Source organism: Rhinoraja longicauda, chromosome 30 (assembly GCF_053455715.1).
Source record: "Rhinoraja longicauda isolate Sanriku21f chromosome 30, sRhiLon1.1, whole genome shotgun sequence".
Lineage (NCBI taxonomy): Eukaryota > Metazoa > Chordata > Chondrichthyes > Rajiformes > Arhynchobatidae > Rhinoraja > Rhinoraja longicauda.
This window is the reverse complement of record NC_135982.1, coordinates 14,879,823-14,893,694: the sequence shown is the minus strand read 5'-3', so window position 1 is coordinate 14,893,694 and position 13,872 is coordinate 14,879,823. Positions and strand designations below refer to the sequence as shown.

Here is a 13,872-nt window from a genome sequence, read left to right as displayed (position 1 = left end):
CTGTATCGCTAAACTAAACTAAACTGATGGATAACTCCAGGAAACACCTTCAAATGCATTTTAGAAACACATCCTCAAAACTTATTTTACTGTTATGATTCACCCAGTTTAAATTTTAAAAATTGAAGTTATCCACAATATTGTATTAACATTTCAAATGCAAAGGCTAAGGTTTAACACCCCAAAATATAAACAGTATGACAATGCATGTTTAAAAATCATTCGCTGTAGCTGCTGAGCTTTCAGGCATTGGGCTACTTAATATTGGCTCACCTCTAATACCACTCTCAAAATTAATACAATCCTACAGGTCCAATATTACAGATCCTCATAATTTTCATAATCCTCATAATCATTATTCATTCAACACACAGCCAGTACTCCAACCTCAGCATCTTAGGTTATAAAGTATCTGGCCCTTGTAACTGTAAACACTCTTCTTTTTTAAATAATAAATACTACTGCCACACCGACTAGAAAAGCCTCTCCAGATGTTGGAAGATGACAAGCTTAGCATCGGCTAAATTCCAGTGGTAAATGCTTCACAACATTGATTCACTATTTCAGCAACATTATCTGCGTTCATTCTGCTGACACTAATCTTTAAGAACCTTGAGTCTGTGACTGACGATTGAACTAACTGAATGAATTACCAGAGCTTTCTAACCTGACTGGTGAGCAAAGGACTTCCCACAGATATCACAAGATACTGGCAGCCTCCTCCTCTTTCCCTTTGGTGCATCGTGCACATCTTCTCGGGGCTTTTCTGAACCCTTTTGGGAAGTCCTAGTGTCTTCACATTCCTCCCAGTTAATGGTTTTAAGCGGACCAATCTTGCGACAGCGGGTGAGGTGTAGCTCAAGGCGACACTTAAACATGAAAGTCTTGCCACATGCGGAACAGGACAAGTCTTGCCCTCCTCTGGGTTTGCGCTTTGGCTTCATCGGATCTATTGCTGGATCACCGCTACTTTCCTTGACATGGCCAGTGCCGTCAGGGTGATCCCCATCTTCCTCACTTCTCTCTTCCTGATCCATTGGGTATTCCTTCTGATCCTCTTCCAGATCACTCATTGCTTCTTTCAATAGTCCTAATAAATTAGAAAAAAGATTTGGCTTACATTTTCAGAACATATATTTGCAATGAAAGCTCTTTAGGTTGCGAAACATGAATATCGCAAGACTATTTTCACAATATTTCCAGAAATTTGCAAAGTTGCCGACACTATATATAAAGTTAATACAATGTCTAAAAGTTTAAGCTTCCTAATACAGTTTTACTAAGTATTTATTTTTCAACCATAAGTTATTGCTCCTTAGGGAATGGGGCACCAGGGTTTAAATATCACATTTCTCCTTTCACCTCTGGATTAGGATGGATCTAACCGAATGGAGAGATTTCTATGTTAAGAATTTGGCTGCCTTAACCCAGTTCCAAACATACAACACTATTCAGAATTTGGCATTAAACTTGAGGATTTATTCTGTAGTTGGCATTAGAATTGGAAGTTGAAATGAATTTTGTTACAATGGAGGGCACTTAGCAATCTAACAAATTACGTCAAAGAGTAACAAATCACTATCTAACATATATTCATCACTCCTAAAATCAAGTGTTTATCATTATCTGAAACAATCAAATTGGGAACCCCACTTTTACATGACATTCTAGAATTATATTGTTATTTCTTTACTTAAAGCTGTGATTGGTAGGCAGTGTTCACTGAAGAACATAATTCATATATGTGGCTGACAGAGCTCACTGCCTGGGTGGCTGTAGTATTGTGATGATGAATAGACAATGCACAAAGACATTTAAAAACCGAGAAAGATTTAAAAGACACTTGGACAGGCACATGGATAGAAAAGGTTTATAGGGGTATGGGAGCAAACAAAATTAGTTTAGATCGGGCATCTTGGTCGGCATGGACAAGCTGGGCCAAAGGGCCTGTTTCTACGCCGTATCACTCTCGACGACAATGAAATGTTCATGATTATTTCACTCCGCATTTAGTGGTGAAATGGAACTACTAGCTAGCTCCTTAAATCTAGGTTTCATTTTAGATATAGATATTACTATTTCATCTCTCTAACTGAAGTTTGATTTGAAAAGTTATAAGTAGAGAGGAAAACTGCTTTCACCTTCATGGTAACCAACAACCTGCAACATTAATTATTTCTCTCATAGGTGCTACTGATTCAAGTATTTCTAATTCTTACTCATTTATTTCCCTTCTGCTTTTCCGAGGGATATATCTTGAAATTATATTTTAAAAGTTACAAACTGAGGCAATTCAAAAATCAGTCTTGATTATTGCTGAGCAAAATACTGCAAGTACCATTCTTTGTGGATCAACAAGCTGTGAACAAGCTTACTCCAGAGAAATTTTACAAGCTATGCCTTGAGCCACAATGTGGGTGTGAACTCAAAATTGGTCCTTAAAGGGATAATTTTATTGATAGTAGGTAGTAGTAGGCATTACGATTTTAGCAAGTTCACTCAATGACAGGCCAAACTCTTTTGGAATTATAGGGCAGGACTTATAAAAAAAATAAGGAAGTAGTTGAGGTATCTCTGATACAGAAGCAATCATTCTGAAATCTGTGAAAGTTAGAGCAATTGCATCAAAGTTTGTTCTCCAACTTTGTGAGATGGAAAATAACCATTACAATCCCTGAAGATGACTTAACTTTGGAACCCAAGTAAATATGTTTGTTTATGGTACCTGTATAGGTACAAAGCAAGTCAGTGTAAAAAACAATATTTTATGGACAAAACTATAAATCTTACTTGTGCCCATGCTCATAAGATATCTAAACGCAAACACTTCTTTGTACAGTTACCTGCACGTTCCATTGTCTTCATTACCAATTCAAGGGACGGATGGGACTCACTGATCATATGCAAGAGTTTACAAAACACCAGGGCAGGAATGAGTCGTTCTTCTAGAATTTTGCCCAGAATACTTTCTAGTGAGTGACCAGCAGTATCCTTGAAACAACAGCTCTTCAAAATCTGACAGTGGGAAGAAATATAAACCATGCAAATGATTCATGAGAATTTACAAAAATATTTTTTTAGTGCATATCAAAAATCTACTCAGTGTGTATATATACTCAACTTGCCACAGCTCTGAATAATTAGTAGTCAGATCAATATAAACTATGACTACTCAGCTCCTCGAACTAATTCTCCTGCATTTTTGTATATAACATATAACATATAACAACTACAGCATGGAAACAGGCCTGTCCGGCCCTACCAGTCCACGCCGACCATTCTCCCTGACCTAGTCTCATCTACCTGCACTCAGACCATAACCCTCCAATCCCCTCCTATCCATATACCTATCCAATTTACTCTTAAATAATAAAATCGAGCCAGCCTCCACCACTTCCACCGGAAGTCCATTCCATACAGCCACAACCCTCTGAGTAAAGAAGTTCCCCCTCATGTTACCCCTAAACCTTTGTCCCTCAATTCTGAAGCTATGTCCCCTTGTTGGAATCTTCCCCACTCTCAAAGGGAAAAGCCTACCCACGTCAACTCTGTCCGTCCCTCTCAAAATTTTAAAAACCTCTATCAAGCCCCCCTCAACCTTCTACGCTCCAAAGAATAAAGACCCAACCTGTTCAACCTCTCTCTATAGCCCAAGTGCTGAAACCCAGGCAACATTCTAGTAAATCTCCTCTGTACCCTCTCCATTTTGTCGACATCCTTCCTATAATTTGGCGACCAGAACTGCACACCATACTCCAGATTCAGCCTCACCAATGCCCTGTACAATTTCAACATTACATCCCAACTTCTATACTCGATGCTCTGATTTATAAAGGCAAGCATACCAAACGCCTTCTTCACCACCCTATCCACATGAGATTCCACCTTCAGGGAACAATGCAGTTATTCCCAGATCCCTCTGTTCCACTGCATTCCTCAATTCCCTACCATTTACCCTGTACGTCCTATTTTGATTTAACTCTAGTATAAATTATGTTAACTATTCTGATTTTTTATCGTCATAATATTGTGCAGAAGCTGACAGACGGTTAACTATATGTTGTGGAAATTGCAATTATGTGGTCTCCATCCATTCACATCGCCTATTAATTGAGGGTTTTTTAATCTGAAGGTGGTGGAAATGTATTATTGTTCACCATCTTTTTCCTTTGCTGCCCCGTTTCCTATTTGATTAATGGATTGAAAGATATAGCAAGGGAACAGGCCCTTCAGCCCACGCCATTCATTGGTCATTCGTTCACACTACTTCTCTATGTTATCCCACTTTCGCATCCATTGCCTGCACACTAGGGGCAATTTACAGAGGTCAATTAACCTACAGACCTGCTTTGGGATGTGGGAGGAAACTAGAGCACCCAGAGAAAACCCACACAGTCACAGGGAGAACTTGCTAACTCCACACAGACAGTACCCAAGATCAGGATCAAACCTGGGTCTCTGGTGCTGTGAGGCTGCGGCTCTCCCAGCTGTGCCACTGTGCTGCGTCTTGTCTGACTTTCCCACCACATGTAGAAGCATCTCTCTATTCATTTCACATAAAGATTATGGGGCTTGAATCTGTCCCAGGAATTGACTGAAACAGATGGAAGAATCCCAATCTTTTATCAACACTGATGTGGTACCCTAACACAAAACAGAAAATGCTACATAGATCAGGCTATCACTTTTGCACAATGCAAGGACTTTTCACCTAATGCAACCAACACCTGTGATAGCATAAGAGCTATTCAACAAGTACAAAAGACACACACTTGCTTTTATATTAGAAATTGCCAGCAAAACTAATGGGAATTCCAGTAAAATGCTGAAATTAAAAACTGCACTTGAGATTCTATTGGAAAAATGGTTATTGAGTATAAATAATATTTCTTTTTATTTTTGTCAGACACTCTTGTGATGCTGCTGAGTCCTTTACTCACACCAATCAGTAGCTCTGATGGTGATGGAACTTTTGCTTACATCTGTCAGTATCTGTGATGGTGCTGGAACACTCCCTGAAAGCAGGAAACCTCACTCACTCACACCTCATAATACTTTCAACGATGAAGGGACACTGACCTAATGTTGCAAAGCCAATCATCTAAAACATTAAGAAAGTGAATGTGCAATCTCGCATAAAGAGTTTCCCAACCCTACTTCCACTTTGATAATGATAGAGTTATTTATTCAAGTCAAGAAGCTTGCCACTAACAGTCTTGGCAAACTAGCTCTTGATCAGTCAGGCGCTTACGATAATCCAGTTTGTTCTCTGACTCAAACTAAACCTGCCATAGGCACTATGATTAAATGAATGATAGAAATCGCAGTGGCTTTCCAGGTGAGACAGAGGTTCACCTGCACCTCCTCCAACCTCATCTAATGCATCCGCTGCTCCAGATGTCAACTTATTTACATCGGCGAAACCAAACGCAGGCTCGCCGATCGCTTCGCTCAACACCTGCGCTCGGTCCGCGTTAACCAATCTGATCTCCCGGTGGCTGAGCACTTCAACTCCCCCTCCCATTCCCAGTCTGACCTATCTGTCATGGGCCTCCTCCAGTGCAATAGTGAGGCCCACCGGAAATTGGAGGAACAGCACCTCATATTTCACCTGGGCAGCTTTCAGCCCAGTGGTATGAACATTGACTTCTCCAACTTTAGATAGTTCCTCTGTCCCTCTCTTCCCCTCCCCTTCCCAGAGCTCCCTCTATCTTCCTGTCTCCACCTATATCCTTCCTTTGTCCCACCCCCCTGACATCAGTCTGAAGAAGGGTCTCGACCCGAAACGTCGCCCATTCCTTCTCTCCTGAGATGCTGCCTGACCTGCTGAGTTACTCCAGCATTTTGTCAATAAATGAATGATAGAAATTGTTTACCATAAGAAAAGCCTATTGTTTAATCCAACTGTTAGTTAACTATACTGTTCTTAGGTGTGTGCTTTTTACATGCTTTTTTTTTTTCCAAAAAAATTATTGTAATTACTCTAAGATTATTATTTTTTTAAATTATTCTCATGTCTGTTGCATATTGAGACAAGCTTTTCTGCGAGTGTAACTGTCTGGTAGCACCAGTCAGCCCCTGCTCTGCGTTATACCTCGTGGGCTTGCAAGAACACTGCCACCTAGCAAAATACTGCGTCCAGAACCACATTGCAAGAAGCCGCAAATGGGTAAGTGGCATCTAATTTAATAAAAAGAAACTGCAGTTGCAGGTTTATACCAAAAATGGACACAAAATGCTGGAATAACTCAGGTCAGGCAGCATCTCTGGAGAACATGGATAGGCGATGTTCCAGGAGGGGACCTTTCTTCAGTCTAATTGTAGGCTAGGTGGAGGGGGGCGGGGGGAGAGAACCGGAAGCAAGAAAATCAACGAAGGAAAATCTGTACATATCAGTTTTTAACATTGCAAATCCTCTGACACTTATCAGCTTTTCTAGTTGTATTCTCCCATGTCAAGTTGACGAATTAATCTGCCTACGTAAACATGTTGTGCCATATATACCTCCTTGCTAGTGATGCCCCTCTAATACTTCAGATTTGCATCTCCAAACCTGCTTCTTTTGCTATTTGACTTGGAAAATAACATTAACAATTTCTTTACAAAAAATATTACTGATCACATTATCCCTAGCTTATTGTTTCTCCTAACAACAGATAATGCTTTGTATCCTTCACAGGAGATTTCAGTGATATATTTGTGCTAGTCAAAGTGGTTCAAATGTATTAAAGTAACAGAAAAGGCAATAAACCTCTGCATCAAGATAATGAAAGTGTAAACATAAATTACCTCAATTGTTTCAGCGGGAAGATTTTCAACACCAGGTACCAAACAGTCCAGCAGTGGACTGATGTCCTCAATTGCATTGATGATCAACTGTTTGTGTCTTCTTAAAATACTGAAGGCTTTACTTTCTTCATCACTCACTGGGGGGGGGGGGGGGGGGGGGGTGGGGAGGGGGAAATGAGAAGAATTACCTCACAACCTAGCTAAAAACGCAACAGAAAATGAAAGAACTTCCGACAGCGTCAACAGTAATTAAAAAATCTATAGCAACAAACATTCTGCTCGGGAAACTTGGTGGTCAAGCAGCGTCTGTGATGGGGAAGAAGCTGAAGAGGTTTGAGGTTGAGACCCTGCCATCAGGGCTGGGATTGCAGAGGGAAGATGGACAGTCTAAAGAGAGCGGGAGAGGTGTGGCATGAGCCACAAGGTGACTGGTGGACCGTATTGGGGTGAATGATGGTGGGCAAATTGAGCCAGGTGCGAGAGGGGAGACAGAGACAGGTGGGTGAGAGATCGAAGGCAGACAAAGAAAAAAACAGCAGTTTTAAAATCACTCATCTAAATATTTTTTAAATTGTCATTGCTTTCTACAGAACCTTAATGATTAATGCTATTTCTATAAAGAAGAACACTAATCATAAATGATCAATAATATTTTTTTAATTATTTAAATTAAATTATTGGCTTGCCTGCAGTCCGTCTGTCTTTTGTGTTTTTTGTTGTTTTTGTCTGAATTGTAGTTTTAATATGATGTAGTGTTTGTATGTTATGTTTTGGGGGGGGGGGGGTGGGAGGGAACGGGAACTGTAACATTCTCTCTCCCGAACGGAGACGTGACCTTTGTTCTGTGTCATGTCTCCGTTCCCGTTGCGGCCTACCATCGGCCATGCACTTGGGACCACCTGGGGCTCTGGTTCGCAGAGCCCACGGCCCGGACTCACCACCTGCGGCGCTGGCTGCATGCGGATGCTGCGGGAGCGGCTGCGACTCGTCTCCGGAGGCTCCAGCGCGGGCCGCGTGGACGTCGGAAGCCCGCAGGCCCCTGGGTGGGGGTCGACATCGGGAGCTCCGGCAGCGGCAGAGGCAGCGTGTTCGCCCGCCCCGAATTGCGGGGCTTGGGTCGGCCCGCCGCGGACCTTTCACCGTCCGGCGCGGCCTGGAATAGGCCGCGGGATTTTTTCACCTGGCTTCAATGTCAGGTGCTCCGACCGCCCCGACGTGGCAACTCCAACAGCCTCACCGCGGGACAAGACGGCAGGGGAAGAGAAAAAGACATTGTGGCCTTCCATCACAGTGAGGAGGGACTGGAGGAGACTCACTGTGATGGATGTTTCTTTTTGTTTGGTGTTAGTTGTGATTGTATGTGTTATTGCATTTTTATTGATTAATCTTATTGGTCTTATTGTTCAACTGCGGGTAATGTTTCATTTTACTACACATTTATGTGTATGTAACAAATAAACGACTATTGACTATTGATAAAGAATAACACTAATCACAATCATAAATGAACTCCAGAAAGCTTGAGGGTTACAATATTCAATGTTTTCAGTTTTAATGAATGCACACATGAGAATCCCCAACTTCCACTAAAACAGCCATCCTTACAAATACACAGCAGTTATTGTAAACTGTGTTGCACAGTTATACCCACCTACAACTGCACAAAGCTGCTTCCATTACTTGTATCTGACTATAGATTATTAGTTCCTCAGCTTCCTAGGCTCCTCCTGCACCTATTGTCTATGTATCTATGGGAGAAGGCAGAAACGGGGAATTGATTGTGGATGATCAGCCATGATCACATTGAATGGCGGTGCTGGCTCGAGGGGCCGAATGGCCTACTCATGCACCTATTGTCTATGTATCTATGTAGGCTTAGACAATAGACAATAGGTGCAGGAGTAGGCCATTCAGCCCTTCGAGCCAGCACCGCCATTCAATGCGATCATGGCTGATCACTCTCAATCAGTACCCCGTTCCTGCCTTCTCCCCATACCCCCTCACTCTGCTATCCTTAAAAGCTCTATCCAGCTCTCTTGAAAGCATCCAACGAACTGGCCTCCATTGCCTTCTGAGGCAGAGAATTCCACACCTTCACCACTCTCTGACTGAAAAAGTTCTTCCTCATCTCCGTTCTAAATGGCCTACCCCTTATTCTTAAACTGTGGCCCCTTGCTCTGGACTCCCCCAACATTGGGAACATGTTTCCTGCCTCTAATGTGTCCAATCCCCTAATTATCTTATGTTTCAATAAGATCCCCCCTCATCCTTCTAAATTCCAGTGCTTGCATTAATAGATGTAAAAACATTCTCAAAGGACACTGATTTGTCTTGATGGTTTCATATCCCAATGTATTGCTCGGATCAATGAAAATGGGAAAAGTCTGCTTAATCAATTCCATCTTGACACCACCTCATTATTGAGGTGGAAGCTGCGATCAAATTTCATTCCTAATTCATTTACTTATGAAAACATTATAAAATCTTTGATATATTTTCTTGCCTTATTATTTCTTATTCATGTTAATGCATAACTTTAAAATGTTTAGCAGGTTTCTACTGGTACACAAGGCAAGCTCTTTTATGCAAGCTACTAAAAACAGTCTACAGATGCACCACAGGCTGCCCTACTTAGGGGTTCCCATTACAATATCGAGTCATGATGGTTCTAACATTCCAGTCAATTACTCTAACACTTAATCACACTTATTGTAAGCCATCAACTCCTTTTAAAATGTTTTTTTTTTTAAGCACTTAGGAGCCACCAATTCTAACATTAAATGTGTTATTTATTTTAAAAATGTACTAATTCCAGGACCGCTGCACGAAAGCCTCACCTGATAAAATGAGTCGGAGCCCATCTGGTTCTTTCTGGAGTTCATCCAGCAGGGTGCACAGCTTTGGCACATCCTCTTTCATTCGGATGAGCACTTTCCAAAGAGTGAGTGGTGCCAGTGTCTGTTTCTCTAACACTGCTTCCATCAACTTACTTGTGCAATTCACCACATCTTTTTCTTTAATAAGATCTTCAATTCTCTGTCAATAGCAAAAAAATATTAAAGATTAAATGATATTAACATGCGCAAAGTATCTTATCAACGTGCACTTTTAACAATGAAGCATCAGTGCTCACAAGTATGCTTTGCATTTTGACTGGCTGCTTTGTATGGTATCATAGCAACTAAAGCAACAAAAAAGTTGGCACTGCACTGGAGGAATTACTTGCCTAGCATTTAATGAAGATTAGAAAAAAATGGCAAGTTTACTGCTGCTATTCAACAGCTGTATTTTACTCATGGAGAATTCACTGTGGACTGTAATGAAAATTAATAACAATTCAACTGAAACTGCATGTCATTACTAAAATTGAACTAAAAGCTACACATCACAAGTTTTGTTTCTCAAGGGTTAATTTTGTTTCACATTATACCAGAGGGTTGACTGAAAATATGCAACAATAAAATGAATTATAAATACATGCTTCCTAGGTTGATTCCTGGAAGGGTGAGGGGCGGATTAAGCAGACTGCCTTCTATTCTCTTGTATGAGGCGATATTGTTGAAACAACAAATATCTAAGGAGTATAATAGGACAGATTCAGGGGTGAAGATTCCCCTTGTCAGTGTCTGGAAAAGGTGGTGCAGCCAGGGCTGGTGGTGCTGCTCCCTCACAGTGCCAAAGACTTGGGTTCAATTCTGTGCTGTGTGTGTTGAGTTTACACGTTCTGCCTGTGCGACTGTGTGGGTTTCCTCAGGGCGCTCTAGTTTCCTCCCACATCCCAAAGACATGCAGGTTTGTTAGTTACTTGACTTCTGTAAATTGCTCCTTAGCTTGTAGGAAATGGGATAACATTGTGTAAATCAATAGTCGTTTATCAATAGTCGTTTATTTGTCACATACACATAAATGTGTAGTGAAATGAAACATTACCCGCAGTTGAAACACTAAGACCAATAAGAATAATCAATAAAAATGCAATAACACATACAATCATACACTAACACCAAACAAAAGAAACATTCATCACAGTGAGTCTCCTCCAGTCCCTCCTCACTGTGACGGAAGGCCAGAATGTCTTTTCTCTTCCCTGCCGTCTTCTCCCGAGGAAAGGCTGTTGTCGTTGCCATGTCGGGGCGGTCGGGGCTCCCGACATTGGAGCGCCGCGCCGGACGGTGAAAGGTCCACGGCCTATTCCAGGCCGTGCCGGACAGTGAAAGGTCCACGGCGGGCCGACCCAAGCCCCGCGATTCGGGGCGGGCGAACACGCTGCCGCTGCCGGTGCTCCCGATGTCGGCCCCCACCCAGGGGCCTTGGGGCTTCCGACGTCCACGCGGCCCGCGCCGGAGCCTCCGGAGACGAGTCGCAGCCTCTCCCGCAGCATCCGCAGGCAGCCAGCGCCGCAGGTGGTGAGTCCGGGCCGCGGGCTCTGCGAACCAGAGCCCCAGGTGGTCCCAGGTGCATGGCCGGTGGTAGGCCGCAGCGGGAACGGAGACACGACACAGAAACAAAGTTCGTGTCTCCGTTCGGGAGAGAGAATTTTTTACAGTTCCCGTTCCCTCCCACCCCCTCCCCCCCACATAACATACAAACACTACACCATATTAAAACTACAATTCATACAAAAACAACAAAAAACACAAAAGACAGACGGACTGCTGGCAAGCCGCAGCGGTGAGTTATGGTCGTCGAGGACTCGGTGGGCTGAAGGGCCCGTTTCCATTCTGTACCTCTAAACAAGGGTCTACAACCAAATTTAGAATTTTTGTAATTCTCTATGCAAGAGATCTTCATAGAAACTGTCACTGATATATTCAAGACAAATAGCAATACATTTTGAATTGTAAGGGAATCAAGGGATGTGGGTTAGTGCAGCACTTTGGCACCATTGAAACACACCTGTACTGCGTCTAAGACTCTAGGACATCCCAGATTCTATACTGCCTGGCTAGCCTCACCAAAAATGGTCACCATCACATCAGACATGTTGCCAATCACCTGCAATCTATTATTGTTGTATCTAAAAGGAATAAACCACTCTGCATTTTGATTTTTCCATCTAATCTCTTCTGCATGTATCCTTGTATCAGATGTGCAGCACTTTGGTCAACGTGGGTTGTTTTTAAATGTGCTATACAAATAAATTGACTTGACTTGACTTGACTTGTACTGCGGTTGATTGAATAAAGGCCAGTTATAACCATGGCACCAACTCTGAGATGCTCTTCAACCACAACAGATGGACATGGAAAGGCCAACAGCTGTGCACATCCATAACTACTCCCGAACAAGGTTCCTTGCTAGACTGCCTCAGAAGCTGGTTAACAGTCAATCAAGTAATTACTGTGAGTCTGGAGTCGCACATTGGCCAGACCAACTAAGGGACATTATTGAATCATCATTTGGGAGACAAAGCCAAGTGGGTGAGAGATGGCAACAGATGACAAAGAAAAAGGCAGATGGACTCAGGTAGGATAAGGGGAAGGTGGAGTCAGCCAAGTGGTCAATCATCAGAGGTTATGGGGAGAAGGCAGGAGAATAGGGTTAGGAGGGAGGGATAGGTCAGCCATGATTTAATGGCTGAATAAACGATGGGCCGAATGGTCTAATTCTACTCCTGTCATTTATGATCTTTTGATCATCATGAACACAAAGGTTTCCAGTGCTGGAATTTGATACATAAAGACGACGATAATGAGAATACAGGGCGAGGTGAAACCAGAACCAAATGAGATGGGGGGCAGACGATGGACAAAATGTGTTGCTAGTTGGTGGATGGAACTAGAAAGAGAAGGTGAATGAAAAGGGGTTATAGAGGGCTCTCTCCTGATTATATTGTATGGAAAAATAGCAAAAGCATATCTACCAATACATCAAGAATCTAAAACTATTAAGATACAATATATCATGCTAAGTGTATAAAAAAATATTTCACACCTGTTTGTCGCCATCAGATATATCCTCTGAAATCGACAAGACATTGTGCAGGGTTTGAAGCTCAACCACCACATCAACAATATTCTCTTGATATCTCCTGAGCAAGTCAAATGCACAATCTTCGAGGTTCTTCACTCCTGCCCAGAAGTTTTAATAATTTTAACAATAATTTTTTTTTAGTTTAATTATCAATAACCCATTTAACAATGGATTACATTGTAGGAATGACTGACACTGAAAAGTGATCAAATATTCAATGTACAAGTATATTTTAAAGGTCCCAATGGCTTCACTTGAGTATTATTAAATAAAATATAATACCTGACACAAGGAGCTATGAAGGCAAATAACCCAAGCCTGGTCAAGCAAACAGTATTTAGGACCATTTTGAGAGGGGGTAGAAGCTGAGATGCCAAAAGGCATAGAAGAAATTTCAGCCAGACTGCAAATGGTGAAGTAGTGGAATTTATGAATGCACAGGAGGCCGTAAAAGGGAAGAGTGCAGAAATCTCAGAAAGGCTGTACCAAAAGCCTTCTTGGCCACCCTATCTACCTATGATGACACTTTCAAGGAACTATGTACTTGCATTCCTCAATCCCTCTGCTTCACAACACTCCCCAGTGCCCTGCCTGTGGAGATTCTGCCCTGGTTAGACGTCCCAAAATTCAACACCTCGCACTTCTCTATATTAAATTCCACCAACCATTCCTCAGCCCAACTGATCATGATCCCATTGTAATATTTGACAACCATCTTCACTATCTACAATATCACCTACTGTAGTCACATTTACCAACTTGCTAATGATGCCTTGTACGTTCTCATCCAAATCATTGATATAGATGACAAACAATGGGCCCAGCAACGAACCCGGAACCACTAGTCACAGGCCTCCAGTCCATAAAACAACCTTCCACGATCACCCTCTGCTTCCTTCCATGATACCAATTTTCTATCCAGTTGGCTATGTCTCCTTGGATCCCATGCAATCTGACCTTCCAGAGCAGTCTACCATGAGTAACCTTGTCAAATGCGTTGCTGAAATCCAGATATACATCTACAGCTCTGCCCTCTTCACCTTTTTGGTCACATCTTCAAAAAACTCAATAAGGTTTGTGAGAAACGATCGCCCACGTACAATACCATCC

At 42.2% G+C, this 13,872-nt stretch overlaps 1 protein-coding gene across 2 annotated transcripts in view; it reads right to left on the bottom strand.

Moving 5' to 3' along the window:
* The window catches only part of zbtb40 (zinc finger and BTB domain containing 40), a 47,316-nt gene that overhangs the window by 21,057 nt on the left and 12,387 nt on the right, over nucleotides 1-13,872 (bottom strand). For both annotated transcript variants that reach the window (XM_078425328.1, XM_078425329.1), the window contains exons 7-11: nucleotides 12,724-12,860; nucleotides 9,627-9,825; nucleotides 6,790-6,926; nucleotides 2,844-3,015; nucleotides 668-1,090 (exon numbers count right to left, since the gene is read on the bottom strand). In XM_078425328.1, coding sequence (XP_078281454.1) covers nucleotides 668-1,090; nucleotides 2,844-3,015; nucleotides 6,790-6,926; nucleotides 9,627-9,825; nucleotides 12,724-12,860 — 1,068 coding nt within the window. The remainder of the gene's footprint in view (nucleotides 1-667; nucleotides 1,091-2,843; nucleotides 3,016-6,789; nucleotides 6,927-9,626; nucleotides 9,826-12,723; nucleotides 12,861-13,872) is intronic.